Source organism: Lemur catta, chromosome 5 (assembly GCF_020740605.2).
Source record: "Lemur catta isolate mLemCat1 chromosome 5, mLemCat1.pri, whole genome shotgun sequence".
NCBI classification, from domain to species: Eukaryota; Metazoa; Chordata; class Mammalia; order Primates; family Lemuridae; genus Lemur; species Lemur catta.
In genome coordinates, this window is record NC_059132.1 from 111,829,271 (window position 1) to 111,854,195 (window position 24,925).

The window sequence follows — 24,925 nt, forward strand, 5'->3', positions numbered from 1 at the left end:
ATACCTACCTGTGAGATAGATACAGTGAAACTCCAGTATGGAGGGAAAAGACATCTCACATGGAATAAACACATATTTGCACAGGCAAACTTTAAAGTGGTAACTTTAAATTTTGGATAAAATCATGTTGAAAATAAACCTCAGTGAATCCTTGGGAATTGTCTAACTTTCCTGTGTCGGTTTGTCATTGCTTTTGCAGTTTAACTCGGCTGCCAAGCAGCTGATAGAGTGGGACAAGCCTCCTGTGCCAGGCGTTGACGCTGGGGACTGTCCCTCGGCAGCAGCCCAGAGCAGCACGGCCCCAAAGCACACCGACACCAAGAAGAACACCAAAAAGCGGCATTCCTTCACGTCTCTCACCATGGCCAACAAGTCCTCCCAGGCGTCCCAGAACCGCCACTCCATGGAGATCAGCCCCCCGGTCCTCATCAGCTCCAGCAACCCCACGGCCGCCGCGCGCATCAGTGAGCTGTCTGGGCTGTCCTGCAGTGCCCCCTCTCAGGTAGGTCCTGGCACAGGGACAGCGGCTCGGCCACAGAAGGGCCAACTCGCCAACCGGTTTCACCAAGCCCCTCGCTCCGTCTTACGGGACAACTCACCGTGCTGTTCTGGGGGACCTGGCAGGCTAGACTCGGTCGAGAAGCTGTGACCCGGACTCACGGTGTTCGCAGCTGCTTGCACGTGTGGCCTTGGCAGGTGGGCCTCCCGGTCAGAGTTACGGAGAAAGGGGGGAAAGAAACATTTAATTTAGATTAGAAATTGGCCTTGCGTGTTTTTTTTTTTAAGCTCCTGAGTTCATCAGGACTTTGAACTGTCTTAAAATATAGCCACACATTGTTCTTTTGTTATTACCAGAGCACGGGTGACTTGGAACAGTCGTTCATTCTCTGGCACACGTTGATTGAGCGCCTTGCTATTAGAGCCTTCCAGGCAGCGTGTAGCCAAGATGGGTAAGCTACAGGACCTCTGTGTTAGGCTTTGATTCTGGGCTAAAACAAGCCTGATTGTAGCCCTGCCCGAGTCACAGGACTGCAGTCATTATCCACTTCGGTGATGGCTGTATTTTCCTCACTCAAAGGGCAGCCTCATTCAGAGCAGCCTGCTGCAAGAAGAAATTTCTTTCCAATCTCATGTTTCGTTGCTAAAATTCATTCAGATTTTACATTGTACTTCACCGTATAGCTGTGGGTTTTTTTCCTTTAAATATAAAAATGAAGTTATTTCCCCTTCAAAGAAAAAGAGGCGGAAAGATATGGTCCTGGTCCTCAGGAAGTTTATGGTTTAACAAGTGCCTGTTTTGGACCACAGAATAAAAATTTACTATATAGTTTTTGATATTCCGTGACAATTGTATTAAAAATTATTTCTTTCTGAGCCTCATTTGTTTGACACTGCTCCTTGAGGTTCAGACGGCATGTTTCAAGTCACACACCTTCACTTCAGAATGGCAGTGTGGTCTGATGGCACTTTTTTGGTGGTAGGGCCATGAAACTCTTGATCTTATTGAGGAAAACAGGACACACACGCACGCACACACAGGACTGGAGCATGAGTGTGAGGAAGGCAGGAGTCTTTGTTCTGTTCCCTGATGATATTCCGAATGGCAAACATACAGTAAGTGCTCAGTAAGTACTTGTTGAGTGAATGAGTCACTTGAAAAATGGGTAGAAAGGGAGCCATGTTATTTTACACGTAACTAATCCTGCTCGTGTGAGAAATAGATGTGGGTTATAGATCTGAGTTAGACGTTAGAAACTGAAGGTTTTGCATGGGGTGCTGGGGGAGGGAGCGGTTAATAAAGATGGCCATCCACGGACGGGAAACGCAGTCGTTTAACTGTGACGTTTCATCGGGCGGCCTAGCAACATTTTGCACAATGATATCTTCTTGAAATAAAAGACAAGCTTCTGCTAAGAATAGTGACAATTTAGAATGGGAATAGCTTCAAAAGAATGAACAGTGATTTTTTGGCGGCAGAGAAAATTAAAAGAGAGAGGAGGATAAACTGAGGGCGTCAGGTGTGAGCACACCGCCGCGGCCGCCCCACGCTGGGAACGGAGCCGGAAAGCAGAGCTGTTTGTGTTTGGGTCTGAGTGGCTTGGAGACAAGGCCTTTCTGTGCTCCATCGGGAAGGTTTCCCCTCCAGCCATCCCACCCTCCTCCCCGTGGTTCACTCTGTGTTCAGTGCTGGGGTTTTGCCTCAGGGGGAAGTTATTTCTGGAAGAGGATGGGAGCTGTTTGAAGTGCTGCCTGGTTTCCCCAGCCTGCGTTTACAGAAAACACCACTTATCGAGGGCACTGTGTACGTTGAAGGGAAGCACAGTCCACAGTAAAGCTTTGAGCATGTGTAGCGCATGCGAGTGCACACTCTCGCAACCGTGGAGATCCTGTGTTTGGGAAAATGGCTCCTGTGAGACGGCTGAGAAGGGCTCTCCTCTTCCCCTCGCCAGCCACGGACCTGCCTGCGGATTTAACGGGGCCCCGCGGCCCCGCGCGGAACTGTCCCCTGTGATCTGCCGCTTTGCTGTTTTCCTTTCCTTACTCATGCTGACCTTTACCCTCAGTTTTATTCCCATTTATTTTTTTTTTCTCTTCATGTATCAGTTAGGATTAGGTTTGGTTGCATTTATTATAAAATCAAAAGTAAGGGGCCTCAAGAAGTTAGTATTCATTTTTCTCTCATCCCCGTGGAATCCAGCCAGAGGGAGGCGGGTGCTGATAGGGTGGTACCACAGAGGCCTTGGGGACGTAGGCGCCTTCCACCCTCCTCTCCGCCACGCGGAGAGTTTCTCGTGCTCACGTTTCTGTGTGGCAGTTAGCGATCTCACTGTCACATCCAAACTCCAGGCAGCAGGTTGGTGACGGGACCGAAGAAGGGAGCGCAGGGCCTGCTGTGATAGTTAGTGGGTATCGGGTGGTGGCTGAACTCTCAGACACACAAATCGGAAGATGAGTTCTAGCCTGTGTTCTCCAGGGGGGTCACCAGATCAGAGTCATGCGTGGGTGCCTGTGATTGACATCTGTAAGTGCACATGGTAGTACAGGTAACCAGGACGTCTCAGGCGCTCCTCTGACCACACCTGCGGTGTTTTTGGCCTCTGCCAGGTGGAGGAGTGATTCGTAACATTAAGTGTTGCTGCTGCGTCTTTGCATCCCCTCAAGGGAAGCAAGCAGGCCCACCCAGCCTCTCCCTTGCTCTCCCAGCTCTTTCCTCTCTTCGCGCGCCTTTCTTGTCGAGCAGACTGAACTGATTTTCGCAATTCCATGAGGGAAGGGTGAGCCCAACCGAAACTTAAGTTGTCCCCATCCAGGGCGTTTATTCGGGACCTGCTTAGCCTCAGTTTACTCCCGTTTCTTGTGCTTCTGCTTTCAGTCATTCTTTGGTGACGTCATCCCTTCCCTTGCTGCGGCGCTAGGGACAGCCCACGTTAGGTGGCACTCGCAGGATTCCCCGGGCTCAGTGCTTCCCTCCTGTGTCGGGGTGGCAGTGACTGGGGAGCCTCTGGCCCAGCTGCTCGGGGGCCTAGAGACGCATCATTCTGACTGCCACCCTGGGGCTTTTGGAGAATCATCAGTCAGTTACGAAATCTCGCTCAGATGTTTGTAGGGTCAGGCCCAGGAAGCTGTATTTTGGTACGTTTTTTCTGCCCGAAAGTTTCCTTGAGGGGGATGTCCACTTTGAGGGGAGCTTCACTGTGTCTTGTGAGAAAGGCTTCCTCTTTCGTGTGGTGCCGACTTACGGTTGTCCTTGGCGTGTGTGTGTAGATGGAGTCACTGGTAAAGTAGCTAAAGGCCAGAATGAAAACCCTCGCTTCCCATTAGAAATTAGATTGGAAATGGACTTTGGTTCCCAGGAGAGGCAGAAGGTGAGGGTTTGGGGAGAAGCCTAGTTAGTGGCCCCTGCTGGATCCACCAGGGTTCAAGTCTTAGGTTCAGTCAATACGTAGACTAATAGATAGAGCCGTGTTGTAGAAGGTGGTGGATTCCATGCACAACACCACGGAGTTCTTTGTGAGAATAAATTACACGCTGTGATGCAGATTACCTGGCCTTGGTAGGGCCTGCCCCAGGGGGACACTGACAGCTTCCTTCAGGCCATCTGGGAACTAATCTCTGAGCTTTTCTTGTCCTGATAATCTTTTTCTTAATTTATGGGAATTGAGGGGACTGTTTGGGATCAGATTTTTATTATTAAAAACCTGCATTTTTTTGGTGTGTCATCGTTTCCTTGGGGAAACAAGGTACTAGCCAACCACAGTGCTTCTCTTCCCAGCGGGGGAGGAGCCGGTCCTGCAGGAGCCCTGCCCTGCTCTGCGGCCCCGAGTGACACCCGGCGTCCTGCGGCTGGGCCTGCTTTGCACCCTGAGCGAAACTGACCGAACAGCTGAACACAGGCCATGAAATGACCTGAACAACTCAATTTCTTTCAAGTAAATTGATCTTGGGTGGTATCATGGATAAGACACCTTTGAAAACAACTAATTTGGCTTGACATAGTTCCTGTAAAGGTTGGGTAAGCAACTGGCTGCTGTAGGCATGTCTAGGCAGCTGCGTTTTAATCGTGCGTCCCCACTGAAAGGTGGAAGTCCTGAAAATGATCCTGACGACAGCCAAACACCGGGAGACTTTCACGTAGATTTAACGTATTGACAGACAGGCGAGTGTTTAGGCAAACCTACCTTCACAGGGTCTTCAGGGACACGGCTAGGACGCTAGTGAGCACCGGGCTGAGCGTCTGAGAGGTCAGTTCGAGTCGTGGTGCCGCACAAAGGAGGCAGGGTGTCGCTGTGAAGGCCAGCAGCGGTCGCCCACTGTGTGCGAAGCCTCACAGGGACCAGCATTCAGCGTACGACTCCCCAGCGTCTAGCAAAATTGCCTGGTACCAATTAGGTAACCAGTAAATTTGGGTGAAATAAACTGAAAGGGATTCTACTCTCCAAATTAACAGAAACTTTAGGGTTTCATTGTTAATGTGACTTGCCTTCCCAAGGGTTAGCCAGTGTAATCTGTTCTGTTAAATACAGTCTTCCTTTAATAACTTTTTTCTTCTTGGCAGGTTCACATAAGCACCACCGGGCTAATTGTGACCCCGCCCCCGAGCAGCCCCGTGACGACCGGCCCCTCGTTTACCTTCCCGTCAGAGGCTCCGTACCAGGCTGCCCTCGGCGTGAGTATAGCTTCTCCCGTCTGTGTTTCCCTCTTGGGCGTCTGGTCACGTAAGTCTGGCACATTCCACCTCCTGACACCTGCCTTTACGTTGGCACTTGCTGAGGGAGGTGGATCTCTGTCTTTCATCTGCTATCTCTGTTAATTTTAGCAAACAGCCCCTTGCCTGCAGCCTGCAGAGTTTTTGACAGTGAGGATCAGTGGCCTGAAGCTATTAGAAGAACTCTGAGAAATACATTCAATTTTCATTAAAGTGCAATCTGATTTTCTGAAGGCTTAACCTTTATTTCTTTTGAGTTTCTGGATCCTGCTTATTTCTTATAAAGACACCTTTACAGAAATACTGAGAAAATGGGTCCTAAAGGCCAATGGTTTGCTTTGAGTCACAGGATAAACTGATGCCAAATCTCTACATTGAGGTTTCATCCCTTAATTTCTTCTATTGGCACAGCCTGTGGCTGCAGCTCCCTGAAGGTCCCTGCTGTCTGGGAAGAGGCTCCCTTACATTATGTTGATTTTCCTTTTGAAAACGTAACGTCCTACAGGTAGAGTCTAAACACTAATTGCTTTACAACATCCAAACAGGGGAAAATAACATGGAGGGTCAGGACAGCCAAGAGAGATATACACAAAGACGAGGACCGCCGTGCAGAGAAAACTAAAAAAGAAGAAGCAAGAGAGTGCAAGTTTAGGTGGTAGAGAAGCACAACAGTTTTGGTCACTGCTTCCTAAAATTGTTGGCAAGGAACTAGCAGTTGTGAGACTTCACTCACCCAGGCCAGCACCTTGGCTCATATTTTCAGACTATTTTTTTCAGCACCGAGTCGAATGAAGACAGAAAAGATCATTATTAGGCCTCGCTTGGAGCACCCCCCCCCCCCTCACCAAATAAAGTTGTTAAATCAGATCGCCCCAGTCCCTGGACCATTGCATCACCCTGCCCACCACGCCTGGGAGTGCTGGTGCTCTCGGGGAAACCGTGTGTCCTGGTGAGGGAGTAGCAGGCCGGAGTGGGAAGCCCAGTTCAGCCACTTACGTGTTGTGTGACCGTGGAAAGGCTCTCAGCCTCTGTGAGCCTCAGCATCCCGCCTCTAACGTGAGATTTACAGTATCTGTCCAGAGTTAGGGCACTGAAAGCCATGACCATCGTTGATCTCATCATGGGCCTTCTGTTGAGGGCTGTTGCGAGCTGGGCCTGTAACGGGCGATGCCCTGGAGGGCCGGGTTTCTTTGTTACGGTTTCCTCTGCTGTCTGTTCCAGGAATGGTGAGGCTTCCCAGCAGCTGGTTTGTTTTTAGGTTGTGGATTTTATCCGTGTTGTAAAGATTTTATTTCCCTCTGCCAGAATGCTCACAGCAGATTTGTAGCCCCTCCAGCAAGGAGCTCACAACGTAATTAGTCAAAACGTTGACTCCATCTAGTTTTACTGTCCTCATTTTCCATTTGCCTCTTTTTTCTTATTTCTTATTTATTTTGTCTTGATACGTTTTATAAATAACTGAAAACTGTTTTTGAAACAAGGTGGGATTTAAGTAAACGCCGAATTATTGCCTGGCTTAATTTAGATGTTTAAAAACCTTCAGAGTTAAGCATGTTCTTGTATTTAAATGGAAGTTAATAATGTTGTAGTTAGAGGCCAAAGTTGTTTTTTTTTTTTTTTTTTTTAAATGTTCCCTGAACGATTACAGCTTCCTTGATAGTACAAGTGTTTGGTGAAGGAGAGGTTGCCTTGATTCATCTGGGGAAAAGATGCATTTCAGTTAACTTTTATTGCAATTTGATTTCCATGAGATTCTGTTCGCCCCAAGTGTTTGACCCTGAGCCAAGACCCACTACCATCCTGTCCTCTCGTCTCCAGGGGAAACTCTCTCTTCTCCTCCCCACCCCCAGTTTATACACACAACTAGTTGCTATTTCCATTTCCAGATGACTACCTTGCATAGAAAAGTTCTACTTGATTTCTTAAGGGGAAAAAAAAGACTGACTTTTCTGATAATAGAAAAATTAATTATAAGCCGAGCATCCTAAATCTAAAAAATGAAATGCTCTAAAATCCAAAACTTTTTAAGCACCAACATGACATTCAAATGACATGTTCATTGAAGCATGTCAGTTTTGGATTTTCAGATTTGAGATGTTCAACCAGTAACGCAAATTTTCCAAAATCAGAAAAAAAAAAAAATCCAAAATACTTCTGGTCTCAAGCATTTTGGATAAGGAAGATTCAACCTGTGGTGGAGAAGATGTAAGACTGGCTGAATTTCAGCCATTATACGCTGAAAATCATTTTACAATATAGTAAATGGCCAGTTGCTTTTAGCTGAGGGCTCACTGCAGGGCAGATCAATGGGACAGGTCCCAAGAGAGCATGGATATTCAAAAATTAACTTATATTCAACCATTGTAGCTAGGATTATATATGAAAGCTTGCATGTTAAGCAAGAGGAAGGTTTATTAAACAGTATGTCTACTGTGCCAATTCCATTTAATGAAAAACTAATTATAAACAGAGCTATCTGTCATCCCAGGAGATGTCTAGAACTTAGTCCCTGATAGGTTGATAGAAATGTTTTGGATTTAATATGTTAGATTTAAGTGGAAAAATCTCAGTAGTATGTGCCCTCTGCTTCTTATGTTAATTGTGGCAAGTGTTCTATTTAAAATTTGAGATGTTTCTGAAGACTTTGAATACCATGATAGCAATAGAAGGCAGCTTAGAAAAGAAACCAGGCTTTTCTTGGTGCAGATTTATAGGTAATAAATGCCACCACTAGAATAGAAAATGATAATTATTTCTAGTGCTTTTTTTGTGAATTGAGACTTTTTAATCTTTTACGCAGAATGAAGTTATGGGCATATTTACCCATACATTTCACATGTAACAGTTAAAATTTTAAATATCTAACATTATGAATAAAACTAACATTATATGTATCTAACTCAAGACTATGAGTAGTAGTGAATTTTTTTTTTTACTCATTTTGTTGGTGAGGATGAAGAAGATCTTAGTCTTATATCTTCTATACAATGGCAGAAGAACTTTTAAAATAAGTGATTAATAATTCCAGATCCTCCATATCAGCCAAGAGGTGTTTAGCTGCAAGCTGTTATAAGGTAGCCAGGTCAATAGAGTCCAGATACCACCCATGGCCAACTTACAAACAAATTGCATTCCAAAAATGTCTAACCCTGATTTAAAAATTTTATACACACACACACACACAACTTGTGTGTTTATTTAAAGAAACAAAGTTTAATGATGTCAGGTTCTCAGAATAACCAATATGTAGCGAGTCCACCGTAGCCCATGGTGGAAGCTAAGCAGAATCGAATGCTGGCAGCAGGTTCAGGGACAGGCTCTGGAAGTGGGGGCTGGGACCGCCAACCTTGGTAGTTTGAGAGGTAGAAGTGGAGCCTTTGGAATTGGCAAGAGATCTGAAAATCAGAACAAGGATTAGGATATGGTCAAAACTTTGATGGCAACAACAGATAAGGACTCTAGCCTCTCAGGAACTGACCCTCTTGGTCTGTATCATATTGTTCTAATGGGGATGTAGAATCACAGAGAGTTTTCTCACTCATGAAACTCTCATTCAGGATCTGTCATCTTCTGGCTGCAACGCAAGGTGCCAGCCGTATGAAGACGAGGACGGTCTCTGCCTTCCCTGTCTCAGGAAGCATGACAGTGGCCTCCGTTACCGAGCTGCTACCGTGTTCCCGGGCGCTGGGAAAGGCAGCTGCAGGAACTATTTCTGATTATTAACGTTAAGTCCATCTCTCAGACTGGGATGGCGAGGCATAGAGACTGTACAGAATTTACACAATTAACTAGTAGAGATGCCTGTCTCCTTACAGATCGAATGTGGCAGGGGAAATCTACAGTTTGTGCGCATGGGTGGTCGTGCTGCCGGAGTTGCTGGCACTGCTGACTTGGGCGGGCACCCCCACGCAGTGGAGGGAACGTTTCCTCATCCCCACTGTACGTGCACCTGAGTTCAGTGCAAAGAGAGACCGTTGAGAGATGCTGATGTTTAGGGTTGAAAGTGAGCTGATTGGAAAGCAGATGTTTAGAAGGAAATGATGAGGGGCTGGGGAATATTAAATGAAATCTGCCCAAGGGACCCGCAGATGCTCAGTCTATCCTGCCAGTTGCTTTTCTGCCCCGGGAGGTGTGTGAGGGAGGTGGACACGTTAGGACAGTTGGGAAGGAAACAAACCCTTTATTGTCAGTTGAACTTGTGCCCAAAACTCCAATGCAAAGCACTTTGCTGGTAAGCTGGCCGGTAGCCCTTGGCCCAGGCTTGAGACACACTGGATTATTTCCCTATTCTCAGCCAAATCCAGATCTAACCACTATCTGGGCTGGTTGCACGAAAGGGCGAGAGGAGGAAAGAGTCGCCAGAAAGGAGGGGTTTCGTACCCATGGACTTGAAGTTGTTACTGAGTGTCCACTGGCCAGTGCAGCCTGTCAATGTCCTGAAACGCTGCGCGCTCGCTCTAGCAAAGGAGGGAAGTCAGGGCTGCTGGAGAGGCTGGGTCAGAGTTAGAGTCTGTGTTTTTCTGACCCCAACGCCCATGCTGCTTCTACAGCACAGTGCTGCCTCACCTTTCAGGATCAGTGGTCAGGAGAATAAAACCTGGGCATGGTGGAATATGACCATTTCCCTTTAGCAGGCCATTTCTAAGCTGGTTTTTTGAACAAAATATTGTTAACAAAATGTGACAATAGCAGGTCCATAGATGTTTTTTGCTAGTGGAGAGTGCATCTTGGCCTCTGGTATCTGGGCTGGCCCAGGCTATGCAATAATAGGCTGGTATCCAGGCCACCTCGGGGCGAATGAAAGGCCGTGCGATTTGCTCTGTTGAAATTTCAGGTCTTGCAGGGTAGCAGACTGCCTGAAGCACCATATCCAGTGGATCACCTTTTAAACTTCCGTATCATCAGATTATTTGGGTTTAGGCTGTTTATAAAGCAACTGCAGAACTTCCTACTCTGTCACAGCCCTGCACTCACCAGGGCCCTGTCATTTTACCTGCCCCGCAGGACCAAGCAACGTCTAGGAATCTGAGTTTAATCAGACTTTCTCTCTTATCTTTGTGTGCTCACACACGTGCTAATACACATGCAAACACATATGCACATTTACCCAGCACTGGGAAAAAATCTGCCTGGTTTTATTAAGACCATCTATGTTTCAGGCCGGGCACGGTGGCTCACGCCTGTAATCCTAGCACTCTGGGAGGCCGAGGCGGGTGGATCGCTTGAGGTCAGGAGTTCAAGACCAGCCTGAGCAAGAGTGAGACCCCGTCTCTACCAAAAATAAAAAAGAAATGATTTGGACAGCTAAAAATCTATATAGAAAAAATTAGCCGGGCATGGTGGCGCATGCCTGTAGTCCCAGCTACTGGGGAGGCTGAGGCAGGAGGATCGCTTGAGCCCAGGAGTTTGAGGTTGCTGTGAGCTAGGCTGACGCCACGGCACTCACTCTAGCCCAGGCAACAGAGTGAGACTCTGTCTCAAAAAAAAAAAAAAAAAGACCATCTATGTTTCAACGTCAAAAAGAGAGAACTGTAGAGAACTGTTTTCTCTCAGGCCCAGGATCCCTCAGGATCTTGCGGAGCATCCTCTTTGATGCCGCATCTCAACATCTCTCTCACTCCGCAAAAGTAATGTACGTGAAACGTTGGCTTCGTGTATTTTGTCATGATAAGTGATCTTTCTTTAGATTGTATTAACAAAACATGAAATGTGTTTTTATCAGGCCCATAGATATTTTCTGCTTTTTTCTTCTTAGGGCCGATTTTTACAGCCTCTGTTTTAACGATATTAGGCTACAATGGACAATTTTAATTTTCTTTTTGAGCATGTGCCATTTGTCTTTTGCCTTCCCACAGCCACACTGTTTTGAGGCTGGGTTTAGAACGATTTAAGTGGACATCACTTAAGTGGTAATTTTACAGTTTCTCTGTGTACTACTCCATGTACAGTGTGGACTTGTTATCTCACCTGTCAAGCCGCGGATGCGTTATTGTCCGTGAACTGCCGGGTCACATTTGCGGAGTGTTTTACTAGGATTATCTTTATCTCCGCTTTGTCACTGGAAGGCGGCCTGATGGGATGAGTGCTTGACCTTCTCCTGTTTAGGGGTTTGGGAGGCTCTAAACCCCGGGACATGCAAATTCCAGAGCTGTAACAAATCCCGATGCTGCCACGTTGTGTATGGAGAGTGTGAGTGATGTTTTCATGACATTCTAACTTTGAACCGACCTCTTCCCCATCCAGGTTAGCACTCTGTAAGCAGCTCGGCACCTCATTTATTTCTGCAACAACTTCAGCTGCAGCGTGGGAAAAAAATCCTTACTGAAAGTCACTTTAGCAAAAAATTTAATATGTGAAACAGTTGGAACATATGTCTAGAAATTTGAAATTTTTTTCTACTCTGTTTACTGTATTTCTGGAGCTATGTATATTAACAGATGAAGGAAATGTTGAGATTCAAATTTTTATTATAGAAAATAGAAATAAAATGGTTATAACGAGCTATGTTTCAAAATCATTGGGGTTTTTTTGTTAATATGCTGATGCATAGAAGCCATTTATATACTTTCCTAGGTGCATTCTTTAGTCTCCTTATTTCTCCTTTGAGTTTGTTTTTACATCTAGTGGTTCAAAGTGTTGGGGAGGGCGAGGTGGGGATTCAGGCGGTCTTTGTGTGCCTGTTTTCCCAGGAGTTTCAGTATACAGACCCTGAAGAATTATCTGGGGTTTATAGATGAGAAGGTAACAATTGCTCCATTGATTTTCAAAAGGCATGGAATCCTGTAGGCAGAACCCCATTAGGCTGTGCCCATAAAGGAACCAGCAGCTTTTCGCTGGTATACTTGTTAAAGATTACCAGCCTTGATAGTACCAAATTTCAAAAGCTGGCAAAGTTAAGAAAAGAATAAGCAAAAAGAAGCAACAATAGCCCAGTGACTGTGGCTTGCTATTGTTTGGGCTTTTTGGAGACCAGGCATCAAAGCAAATTTTCTTTAGAAGGGATGATTTGAGATACAGTGCAGCAAGATTGTTTTGTGTCATGTTTAAGTTTCAGGTTACAGAAACAATCACAGATTAATTGCTAGCAAGCAGCGAGACATTACAGCTGCCCCCTCAAAAGGATTCTTGTCCATATCCATACTTAAAAAGTGCTATTAATCTTAAAATTACATGCCGTCGTTTCATTTTTTTCTTTCCCTCCTCCCAGGGGTGAGTACTTACCTGTTTGCTAAAAAGGTTGCTGTGGCTTTAAGATCTTAAAGGAGAACAAGAGATGAATTTTTAAAGGGGGACTTTCATACAAGGTAGCCTGCTGATTCTGCTCTGTGTGTATTCCAGGAAAGTCTTGCTCTGTGGATTTCTGATTCCCTTTCCCTCCCACCTTCCATCGAAGATGTAAATCAGTGTTTTCTTCCCTTTTTCCCCCCTCTTTATTTTTTTCTGTATCAGACTCTGAATCCTCCTCTTCCCCCACCGCCTCTCCTGGCGGCCACCGTCCTCACCTCCACCCCACCAGGCGCTGCTGCTGCTGCTGGAATGGGACCACGGCCCGGGGCAGGATCCGCTGACCAGATCACACATTTACGGCCTCAGACTCGCCCCAGTGTGTAAGTGGGGGTCTCGATTATCACTGCTTAAGTCTAGATTTAAAACTGAGTCCAAACAGCAGAGGCAGAGAAAGACCTTTCTCCTATGAGCTGGTGACAGGCTTAAGGTCCCCAAGTGGTTTATGTTCTTCAAGCTTCTGCCTGGTGGTGCATATAATTAGGAAACAGCTGAAACCGAATGGGCCTAATACCTGAATTTGCCGGGTAGCAATCCTGCTGAATGAAGGCTTTCCTTAGTTTAGGGAAACACACTAGTTGCTTCGGTATGATAGTATATGTCTATGGAACTGCACTTTTTGTACAACTCCTGTTCAAGCCTTTTATCTTCATTTTCATTTCTTGAATTAGGATAGTAATGAACAGAGAGGTATTCCACACAAATGAGGTGTAGATCTAGTTGGCAGGTGAATGTAAAAAGCTGTAAGTCCCCAGCAGTAGGTATCCAGAAAAGTCTAATTATCTTGTTGAGAGTTTATTGATGGCGGAATACAACTAGATTCTTGTGGACCCTGCATTGTGTGAGTTTATACGCAGCTTAGAGCACTGGTAAGAACTGTAGGTTAGTGCTGCCTGCCTGGTTTCCATGTGTTCATGGGTACAATCGCCTTGCATTGTGGAGTTGTTTTGTACTCTCTGTGATCTAGACCCTCTTTTCCTTTGACTTCTTCAAATTCGGTCTCCTTCCTGGCTGAGCACACAAAGCAGGTGCAGCGCAAGCCTCTGGGTGCGGCTTGAGTGTAGAAGGCAGCGTGTTGCGCCTCCCAGGGGGGTTTCCTGCCATATGTCCTCACTGGGGCTACTTCCCAAGTCTAACAAGTGCCATTTGAAGAGCTTAATTTTCCCAGTAGGTGCATAATCCCTAGCAGCAAGTCAGGCACTGCTGGAAGCTGCATCCATTCTTCACACCGCGCAGACACCGTTTGGGGGGACCCTCACTGCCACACTGGCAGGGGTGGGTTCGGCAGCTACTAACCAGGAAGGCCTTTTCCTGCGTTTAGAATGCAGACAGCAAAACCTCCTTCAGTGGAGAAGTGCCAGTGCTGCTTACAGGTTAAAGGATTATACTCTCTGTTTGCTTTTGTACAAAATGTTCAAGACTTTGTACCAGGGAAGAGTTTTGAACATCTTGGGGTTCATCTGTTACTCAGCCTGCAATCAAATATTCTTTTCTGTTCTAGGTATGTTGCTATATATCCATACACTCCCCGGAAAGAGGATGAACTAGAGCTGAGGAAAGGGGAGATGTTTTTGGTGTTTGAGCGTTGCCAGGATGGCTGGTTCAAAGGAACATCAATGCACACCAGCAAGATAGGGGTTTTCCCCGGCAATTACGTGGCCCCAGTCACAAGGTACGGCTCAGAACAGATGGTTTCCTAAGTTCTAAGCAGAAAGCTTTGTTCTTTCCCATGGTTTTCAGCCTATGCAGACTCCTTCTCACATTATGATTGCCTGTTAAGTAGCCAGAGTTTTTTAAAATCCTTATCTCTATCTGCTAAAATCCCTTCTAACTCTCAAATTCTTAGCTTACTGTTCACATGGATATATGTGATATTATAGATTTCTACCAATAAATATACTGGGTTTTAAGTTATTTGCTTGAATTTATCTGTAAGAAGACTCAACTATACCATTTTCAATATTTTTCTACTATAGAAACTAAAAAGCATGGTATTTAACATAAACAGAGCAAATTAATACTCACATGTTTATATGATGCTCACTGCGTGCCGGGCAGGCAGACCTCTGAGTGCGTCACAATGATTAACTGCAACTCCTTCAGCAATTCACTGATGCCGCTGCTGTCATAACCCCCTTAATAGATGAGGAAATCGAGGCACACAGAGATGAAATAACTTATCTGAGATCACACAGTGAAGAAGTGCTCAATCTCCAGGTGGTCTAGATCCATATTTTATTCCATTAATGCGGTGATTACTCTGAATTCTGGCAAGTAATTCTATAATAGGTCAAAAATGAACTTTTAAAGATAGCATAGATCCTTCTCTACTGAGGGCGATTTTCCTCCCCACGGGCCGTATCTGGATGTGTTGGTGATTGTCACTCTGGAGTGGGGGTGCCGCTGACACGTGTGGGTAGAAGCCAGGGATGCTGCTACACCTCCTGCAATACAAAGGGCAGCCGCCCACAATAAAGAATAATCTGGCCTAAAATGTCCCCAGAGTTGAGAGATCCTGTTATAGGGTGATTGGAGCTCTAGATATATAAAATTTTCTTTACTTTATTTCAAGATAACCCACCTACTGCTCCCTAAGGAAAGTAGCTTTGCAAACAGAGTGAAATGACCTGTGATGAACTCAACACTGAGGGAGCCCTGGTTTTTGACCACTGACCATTAATTAATGGTCCAGGTTTAACTGTTAAATCATTCCTCAAACCCCCTGATTTTAAACAAACAGCTTAATGAACTGACATGTTTGTCAGCTGTTGGCCTTGATTTGTAGGTTGGCCAGCCGCCTAATCAAATGAAAATCACTGTTGTTGCAGATGGGGACAGAATGTTAGCTTTCATTTGACTTGCAAATTTTTAATCAATATAAACCTTCTTTTCTGTATACGTTAAAAATCTACATTCAGGATCCAGCCCATCCAGAAAACAGCAGATAGATCCTCCTTGGTGCAAAATAATAATAGTAATAATAATAAATAAGAGAAGTACAACAAACAACAGCAACAAAAAATGAATATAATGGAGGAAAACATTTTTATAAGATTCAAAAACAAATTATTGGAAGTCTGTTCTTGTTTAACTCTGGAGCGATGCTTGCTCACAGTAAACTCTGTTATGCATCATGGTAAATACTAAGGATGTTCAAATTAATGAGGTATTTGACTCAGTAGAAAGTCACTGTATACAGAATTGTTGCCACATAAGTGAACTTAGAATATAAAAAAATACATTACACCAAGCTACGTTGGACCTAATTGAATTAAATTCAACCAGTAAATAGCTGTTCAGGGCTGACTCTACTAAGTAGCAAATACAGGATGGACAGGAAAGAACCGTTGTACACTGGCCCTGCCTTCAAGGAGTGTTTACCGAGTCAGCAGTATTTAATAAGGAATTTATTAAAAAGTAATATGCCACATTTTATGATCAAGAGCCAAAGCATAAACAACTGTGATAGAAACAGAACAAAGGACAAAATCCATGTGAAACAGTATAATCGTAAGTTCTTAAACCTGAACCTTAGGCAAAGCTTCTTGAATGGCAGGATTTGTGCCGGATCTTGAAACATAAAGGAAATTAAGACAGGTCACTGAAAGCCAGAAAGGACATTCCAGTAGCGTGTGTGTGTGTGTGTGTGTGTGTGTGTGCGCGCGCGCGTGTGCACCCATGTGTGCACATACCCCGGAGCTGTGTGGGGTGGGATGGAGGCAGGTAGGAAGACTGTGGGAAACGGCAGCGAAGCCGTCGGAGTCTGGGTGTCGTGAGGGACACGCTGGCTTGTCCCACAGATGAAGCAGCAGAACCAGGGCCGGAAAGTCGGTGGAGACAGTTGGCCTTGGGCTGGAAAGTTGAACTTGAGCAGAGCGTGGTGTGTGGTTTCTGGTGACTCAGAAGGCATTTCAAGACCTTTCTCTGCCTCGGGGCCATCACTACTTTGGATTTTCTATTCTTAAGCTTTGTAAAAATAATTCCATTCATTTTTTAAAACGTTCTGTCTTTAAAGCTCTGAGTCATTTTTCTTGCATTAATTGTTCTGTCTCCCGCTTTGCTGATGGATGGGGCTTCCCGTCTCTGTTTCTGTCTTGGCAGGGCGGTGACAAACGCTTCCCAAGCTAAAGTCCCTATGTCTACTGCTGGCCAGACAGGGCGGGGGGTGACCATGGTCAGTCCTTCCGCCGCAGGAGGGCCTGCCCAGAAGCTCCAGGGAAATGGCGTGGCCGGGAGTCCCAGTGTGGTCCCCACCGCCGTGGTTTCGGCAGCTCACATCCAGACGAGCCCTCCGGCCAAGGTCTTGCTGCACATGACGGGGCAGATGACTGTCAGCCAGGCCCGCAGTGCAGTGAGGACAGGTAAGGAGGAAGCCAGACGGGAACGTGCTGGGAAAAGGGGTTACCGACCTAACATAGACCGTTTATGACAGCTGTTGAGGAAAGCAGATGTGATATTAAAACAGTGAGCAACGCTGGGAAATAGAAACAGGCACAGTCTAGTCGGTGGCACTTGATATCTGCTTATTTGGGCTAAGCCCGCCCCGCGCGTTAATTCAAGCTTGATCTGTAGATCTCATGACTGAAAGAAACTGGGCTGATCCTATGCGTGTCAGCAGTACTGGAAAGTGACTTCTGTGGTCAGTCCCACTGCTGCTAGCTGTGTGACCATGGCGTGACACTCTGCTAACCAGCATGCTGGTTATTTCTAATGGACTTAATCACATGTCTGCTCTAGACCCAGTGGGATCTCAGACAGCTTTCTTAGTTCTAAAGGCTCGTGAGTTCTACCAGAAAAACAAACAAAAAGGGAGGAAATAGTTAATAAGGAACGGGAATGAATGAAAAGGGAAAGGACAGGAGGGCGACGCTGACATCTAGTACCATCAGGAAGTGGCTCAGTGCTGAGCGCTGTGGAAGGCTGTCTCCCCCCAGGGGCCCTGAGGTCAGAGCGGAGCTTCCAGGCACTCAACAGGCTAGAGGGCCGACCTGGCAGGAAAATGGTACCTGGGAACCCCGCTAAGACTGAGTGCTTTTAGACCGCCACCGTCTGTTCTTTATCGTGCTAAACGCAAGCGCAACCTGTCATTAGGGTCTGACGCAGTGAAATGACTCGTGCTTCGGTGAGTAGCGTTTATTAGAAAGTTGAGTCTTGCCGTGTTCCCTCCTGTCACCCACCAGTGGCGGCACACAGCCAGGAGCGCCCTACGGCAGCAGTGATGCCCATCCAGGCGCAGAACGCCACCTGCCTCGGCCCTGCGGCCGCGGGGCTGCCCCATCCCTCGCTGGCCTCCCCGCAGCCCCCGCCCCCCACGGCGGGCTCTGCCCCCCACGCCGCGGGCGTCAGTCGAGCCAGCGCCTCCCTGGCCTGCATGGCGGCTGCGTCCCTGACCTCGTCAAGCATCGCTGCCGCCTCTCTGGAGAACGAGCCCGGTGGCCGGACGGTGACCATCCTCCCCGGACTCCCCACGTCTGCTGACAGTGCTTCGCCGGCCTGCGGGAGCAGCTCCGCGTGCAGAGCGGACAAGGACAGTAAAGTAAGATGAGTTCCTGTCTCCCTGCCCTTCCAGCCGTGAAAGGACTCCTCGTCCAAGTCCTTCAAGTGCTCCCCACACGGGAGTCACTGCCGGGTGTGAGGGACGGTGGGGAGCAAACGTGGCACCACCCTGTCCCCTGACCTTGATCCGTGTTCCTCTGCCTTCAAGCGTCCCCCGGTCGCCAGGCCTGGGGTCGACTGTCAGGGAAACTGGAGAAGGAGACGTCACTCCTCCTCGCCCCGACAGTTGCACGGAGGAATTTCCCCTTTGGTCACTCGTTCTTTCACCGTTTTGCTGTCGTCACCTCTTCCTGTGTTCAGTCTTGCTTGTTAACAGTTCTGGAAAAAAACAAAACAAAACCTTTGATAAATGAAGAGGTTGAGACTGTTAATGCTGAGTGTTATCTGTGGTAATTTTTTTTACAGTACATCGGACCATAATCAGCGTGGTTCCTTGAGAGATAAGACTTAAAATTCAGGGAAAAGTTATTTTCTAATTCCATAGATTTTTTTGGAAATCTCTTATTTGGGGCTAAATTTTAAAGAAAATATAAATAGAAAGCTATGTTTGGAAGACTGACCTATGGTTGGAGTGGAGACAGATAGTTGGAGGCAAGAGAAAGTACAGGTGATTAAATGTGAGCAGAAAGAGAAGAGATGATAGATAATAGGTCTGGGTGATTTTATTGTAATCATGACTTTTTCCTCAATATTTCGTGCATTTCCCCTCAAGCTCTAGACCAGAACTGGGGAGTCTTAGGGTAATCATGAACTCGTAGCCACCTGGTTCAGTGGCAATGTGTGTTGCTCCGTGTAAATGGTTGGGCAAGCCTGTAAACAGGAGTTTATAAGGAAATAAACTTTACAGCCTACCAAAAAGTTAATATTTAATTGTTGGGTTAACGTGAGACTTTTTGAAAAAGATTAATATCTTTTCAGTGTTTATAATTAACTACGTTGAACTTGTACTCAAGCTGACATGTCCCACTTTATTAATATCTTTTAAAGACTTATTTTTATAGTTTAGATTTTAAGGCTTTGGGACAATGTGCCCGGAGCCCGTTTCACTGGTGAGGACAGGGCTCTCGGCCCCAGCCTCCCCGTGTGGAATCCACTGCATCTCTGAGGCTGGAAAGGTCCCCGTGGGAGGCAGGATGTTGGCTCCCCAAGACGCCACCTCTCGATCCCTGGAAACTTCAAATATGTTTCATTACATGGCAGGGGGACCTCGGAGATGGGATTAAATTAAGAGCCCAAGACAAAGGGTTGTTCTGGATTAGCCGGGTGGGCCCAGTGTAATCTCAAAGCGCTTCATCAAAGGCAGGAGGGTCCGGCCAGGGAAGGGCCAGAGGTGGGAACGATGGGAGAAAGGGGCTGCGAGCCAACGAGTGCAGGAACCTGGAAACGGCAAGGAAACATTCTCCCCAGCGGCCTCCGGAAGGAAGGTGACGCTGCCAACTCCGGGGTCCTGGGACCCGACTCTCACCACATGTTGGAGGTGGTTTGTTACAGCACTGGCTAATGCAGGCCCTTGCGGGTCATCCCGGTGGCACCCACCCCAACCGCTGGCCGCTGGCCTCTGCTTGGGCGCCCCTCCGACCTCGCGAGTGCCCCCACCCCCAGCCTCCCCAGATGCCCCAGACGACGGCCTCTCAGCTCAGCCTTCCAGCCCTTGTTCTTTATTTCAAGGGACCACGTAGAAAGCATTGATCTCCTTTCTGTGTGATGCCATGAGGTATTTGCGGGGCTGTCCCCTTGTGTCTTCTTTGTTCTAAGGCTATTTGGTTTGTTTTTAGACAGAGTCTCACTCTGTTGCCCAGGCTAGAGTGCCGTGGTATCAGCCTAGCTCACAGCAACCTCACACTCCTGGGCTCAAGCGATCCTCCTGCCTCAGCCTCCCCAGTGGCTGGGACTACAGGCACGCCACCACGCCCGGCTAATTTTTTTTTTTTTTTCCCTATGCAGCTAATTTTTTCTATTTGTAGTAGAGATGGGATCTCGATCTTGCTCAGTCTGGTTTCTAACCGCTGAGCTCAAGCGATCCTCCCGCCTTGGCCTCCCAGAGTGCTGGGCTATATTCTTGAAGTTTTTTTCACCTCTTCTTCATGTCACAGGATTCAGATTTTCCCTTCCTAAATCCACTACCTCATTTGATGTTCCAAGTCCACTAAAGAGACTTGTTCTGGCTGATATAAATTCCATAATTCCATGATTATTATCACTTCAAGCACCTTGAATCCTCATGACTGGAGTGTTATTTAGCCTCCATTTCTCCATCGCACCTGCAGAGATATCAGGGGAGAACTTGCCAGATGCCACGTGGAGACCCACATGTCCTTCATGACCTCCCGTCCACACAGTTCTGTTACTTACCGTCAGCAAGCGTCTCCCGAGAGAGTCCCCTCCTCAGGGTCTCGCCGCCTTCTCTTGAGTGCTCACAAGCCTTTCATTTAATGCTGTTCTAGGATTTCCAGCGTGGTCTGCAAAGTGCTTTGTTGGCATCTTGTTGAACACTGGGACTACGTGTGCCCTCCTTTGTCTGTGGAGTTGACCCAGATCCCGGATTTGCCAGGATCTCTGCAGACTATTGGTTGCATGTTGGCTGTTAACCTTCTCCGTACGCTGGGGTGCATTCGACCTGCTAGAAGTAGTCCTTTGATCTCGCAATCCCAATCTCTTCCCCCCACAGCCGGTCTGAAGACTGTCCCTCCCTTTCTTCTGGCCATCTGAGAACCACCATCCTTCCCAGCAGGTCTGCGTTTCTTGTTCTTCCTGTTTCAAACATAACCTTAAAACAGCTCTTTAAAAAATTTTTTTTGTCTTTAGCATTTTTGCAAGTTTAACCTCATTCTGATCTCTAGCTTTCTTGGATTGCTGTGGGCCATGTGACATTCTTTGTTAGGGACTCTTCTCTTGATCTTTTGTGCTTGTGCTTTAAAAACTTGAGCCATTAGGCTGCCCCCCCCGGGGGATCACATCAGTACCTTTAGATACCTCCACGTTTTTTCCTCTGCAGGGATAATCTGCAATTGTGTGGTTAGAATTTCATTTTTGAGAGCCCTCCCATTCCTCTTGAAGCGTCTTCCCTTTTGAGCTTCAGGTCATGCATATATTTTCTTTGAACATTTAAAATCAGCTCTTTTAAACTTCAGAGTTCAAACCTGACTGTCGCCAGCTTCTGTTTCAGTGCTTTCTTCCACGTTCTCGATATTTCTGCTTCACCAGCCGAACGTCGCCACCCCCGTCGAGCTCTGCCTTTCCCCCTGGTTGATCAGAATGAGATCCAAAGTTGCAGCCTCTCAACTTTCCGTGAGATTAAACCATCAGCATGTCAAGGAAAAATGCGTCAGATTCTAAGTTTAGTTGAGAGTTCCAGCAGATATCTTGGTATTTGACAATGCCCTCATGATTCCTGTCTTCCCTCGTCATTTTGTGATCGTCACCCATGTACTCAGACCCACCAGCAGCGCCTGGTAGACCCCCCGGATGACGGCGTGTCTGCTGCCCCAGACTCTCTGCTGTGGACCGCTGCCTGTATTCCACAGACGTGTTCAGCTTTTCCGTGTACACATCGGGCTGCTGCAGCTGCTTAACTGGGCTGTTCCCTTTCAGTGACATTTTATTTGGAAGTCCTGTCTCACAGAGTCTCAGGGATCTCCAGAAGCTAGGTTTTTGTCCCGGAGTCACAGTCTGTAGCTAGCTTTGGCGTCTGCGCCCTGCGGTTTGATGAACAGGCACCTGAAATGCCGTGTTGCATCTCGGCTGTAACTTGTTTGGAATCCTGGGCCTTTCTGCCACCGGCCCACGGTCAGTTTAACAGCTTCATCTGGGCGTTTCTCTAACTTCACGCTCAGTGCAAAGGCTTCGTTATGTGATCAGCTAGTTCCTAGGCAATGTGTTTGCCAGTCTTGGTGAGATATTTAGTATGGGTGTATAGATACATATTTTTATGTGTTTTCTTAGACAAATTTTTAGAGTATACATATTTAGTTAGAAGTTAGAGAAAATCCAGATGTCCAAACAGAAGGCCTAAATATGATCTGAGATTTCAAAGAAAACCACTAATATTACAGTGTATATGGTTTTTCCCCTATATACCAAAATACAACATATTATTTTGGTATATTGAGTTTTCATTCAGGAAAAGGAATCCTTTTGTTCAGGACAATTGTGTAATTGTTCTCACATTCTCTAAGTTTTTACCCTCACCCCAGAGAAGGAGGAGCAGCCGCCCCTGGTGCCTCCTGACCCCGTGTGCCTCCCTTCCCCACCCCTGACTTTGTGGTCTCCAGAGAGGCTGTGCAGGTCTCTTCCCTGCATTTCAGTGCGTCAGCAGGAGCGGCTGGCGCAGTCTGCCCTGTCCTGGGTGTGCCTCCAAGACAGCGTCCTGCAGGTGGGCCCCCAACCCCCCACCCCCAAATCTGTGATGACTCTCTCCATTAAGGAGCCAGCCACAGGTTTTCTTCAGTTAATGAGCTATTTGAGGACCTTTCCTGTTAATCTTGATTTTCTGAAGCAGAGGGTCCTATTCATTCTCTCCTGTTCCGAACACTTTTCCTAAAGTCTTTACTGATCATTTTCTTTGCTCAAATGATTTTCCTTCCTCCCAGTTCTTACTTTGCTGTTGGAAACAAGATTGTGTGTTTCACCATTTAACACATTAACTGCCGTGTGAGTTGTATTCAACTCATGCTGGTTTTGAGCACGGGGCCTTGTGAGGCATATGTAACTTGCACGTCTCTTGACCTTGGGAGCCACATGGTGCACAGGCAACTCACGCTGCCATGCCCGTAGCATACGTGTTATGCAACAGGTGGCCCCCTGGGTAAAAGCCTGCAGTTAGTTCGTGAAAATTTTATTGTTGATGTTCTCATCCTTACAGTTAATATTGACAGTTTAATTGCATACAACTCATGCACAGAAAACAATAAGAAATAACAAATTTTTCATTAAATTAGAAAGGATCATTTTGTTTTCAAAGTTTTTATTCTGTTTTCATAATAAGACACTGTGGCCCCAAGGAGAATTTTTTTTTCTAGTCACTGTGTTAATTTTCTTAAGGAGAAGCCCACCCTCCCTGTCAAGTGGACTCAGTCACTGCCCCTGCCCCTGCCCCTGCCCCTGCCCCACCTGGATCCGCGTCAGGTCTCGGCCGTGCAGATCCGCACACAGACTTGGCTGGGAGCAGTCTTCCTGACCCGCCGTCGTTGGGTACCTGCGTCTGCTGAGTGCTCCCCTGAGATGTGCTCCTACCTACAAGTGCTGCCTGTGCTGAGCTCACGGGAGAAGTGTGTGGGCTTGGTTCATATCCCACTTGCACCCTTACTAGCAGTGTGATTTTAGGCAATAAGAATAATAATTGATTCCCATCTCATCACATTGCTGCCAGGAATAAATATGGAAATCCTTGTAAAAGCATTTAACAAGATTCTTGAACCTGGTGGTGTTGAACCTTGTCTAGAATTCCCCAAGGCCACTCCCTCCATGCACTTCCTTAAAGCAGCCTTTCCTGACCCCTCTGGTGCAGACAGCATCGCCCGGTCCTTCTCTCTGCCCTCGCCGGCTTTATTTTTCTGCTGAGCACCTACTGTATAGCTACGTTTGTGTTCCTGCTAGAGAAAGTGAACTATTTATTCACTGCTGTATTCCCAGAGCCTAGCTCATTGTTTATATTAGACCTTCAACAAATATTTGTTGAACGTATGAGTGATTATTATTAGACAATCACATGCATTAACTTATTTAGATTTCTCACCTAAGAACGATGACTGTGATTACTGGGAGCCTGACTGTGTAGATTGTTGATGACCTGTGCCCCGGGAAGACTGTCTTTGGTTAATTTCCGTATACACGTGAGGGCAAAGAGAGGAGTAGGGAGGAAGACTCGATGTGTAGAATGTTGTTAATTGTGAGTCGCTTAAATAAAGTTCATTTTTGCTTGGGAAGGAGCTCTGACTTGACATTTTCTATATTGGGCTTATCCTCTGTTATGCAACTGATAGGAAGGTATTAAGTTGATGTTCGGAAATGATTCTGTATGTACAAATTATTCCTTTTGGTTATCTGTTGATCATTTTATGACCCAGATAGTTCTTTTTTTTAATATGTGATGCTGTTTTAAATCATCAAATCTTCTGAAGAGAAAATTATGACCATAAAACGTTATTTCATCTGGGAATAATTTCTTAGAAAACTCACAAGAGACGAATTATTGAAGTTTATGTTAAAAGGTATGCCCCCTTTTCATGTATGCTAACATTACATTTTTAAAATTGCTTTGCTGAAGTGTAATCTTTATTAATTCATCCATAGTTTTCATTTCTGCTGTTGGATTTTGAAAAAACAAAGGTGCTTTTAGATCATAAGTGTTTGATTTTGAAAATTATCTGTCTCATGTGGCACATTGTTCTGCTAACATAGAAAACATCAGAATAGGAATTCTAGAGGGTGGCGAGGAAAAAAAACCACATCGGAATATGATACTAAAAGCAGAGTTCCTTAAACCGAGGGTGGCGTCTCTCCTGTGTCGGCCCCCCCACCCCCACCCCTGCACCCACCAGTACCTAATCCTCTGCCTCCTGCTCCATGAAGAGTCGGCATCGGTTGATGGTGATAACACAACCTTAGAAGTCACTAAAGCACGCTGTATTTAATGTCTTTAATCATTTTACATCCACCAAGTCATCTTTCTTCTTAACCACTTTAAAGACTGTTCCCTGTGTGCCATTCAGTTATCTGATATTTTTTTATGAGTGCTCAGACCTGAGCTTTTAAGCGATGTCTTTAGCCATAGCTTGCTGAGATTGTAATTTATCAATGGGCTTGATGTTCTCACTGGACCGGTGGGGTTCCAGGGATTAGGATGTGCTTTCTTAGCTCATGGCAGGAGTAGCTCAAGTT

At 46.3% G+C, this 24,925-nt stretch overlaps 1 protein-coding gene across 1 annotated transcript in view; it reads left to right on the top strand.

The window, feature by feature from the left end:
• Positions 1–24,925, top strand: part of SH3RF1 (SH3 domain containing ring finger 1) — a 152,034-nt gene that overhangs the window by 114,539 nt on the left and 12,570 nt on the right. The window contains 6 exon segments of the mRNA XM_045552534.1: positions 200–502; positions 5,057–5,167; positions 12,656–12,813; positions 13,992–14,162; positions 16,592–16,851; positions 17,671–18,026. Of these exon segments, the coding sequence (XP_045408490.1) occupies positions 200–502; positions 5,057–5,167; positions 12,656–12,813; positions 13,992–14,162; positions 16,592–16,851; positions 17,671–18,026 (1,359 nt within the window).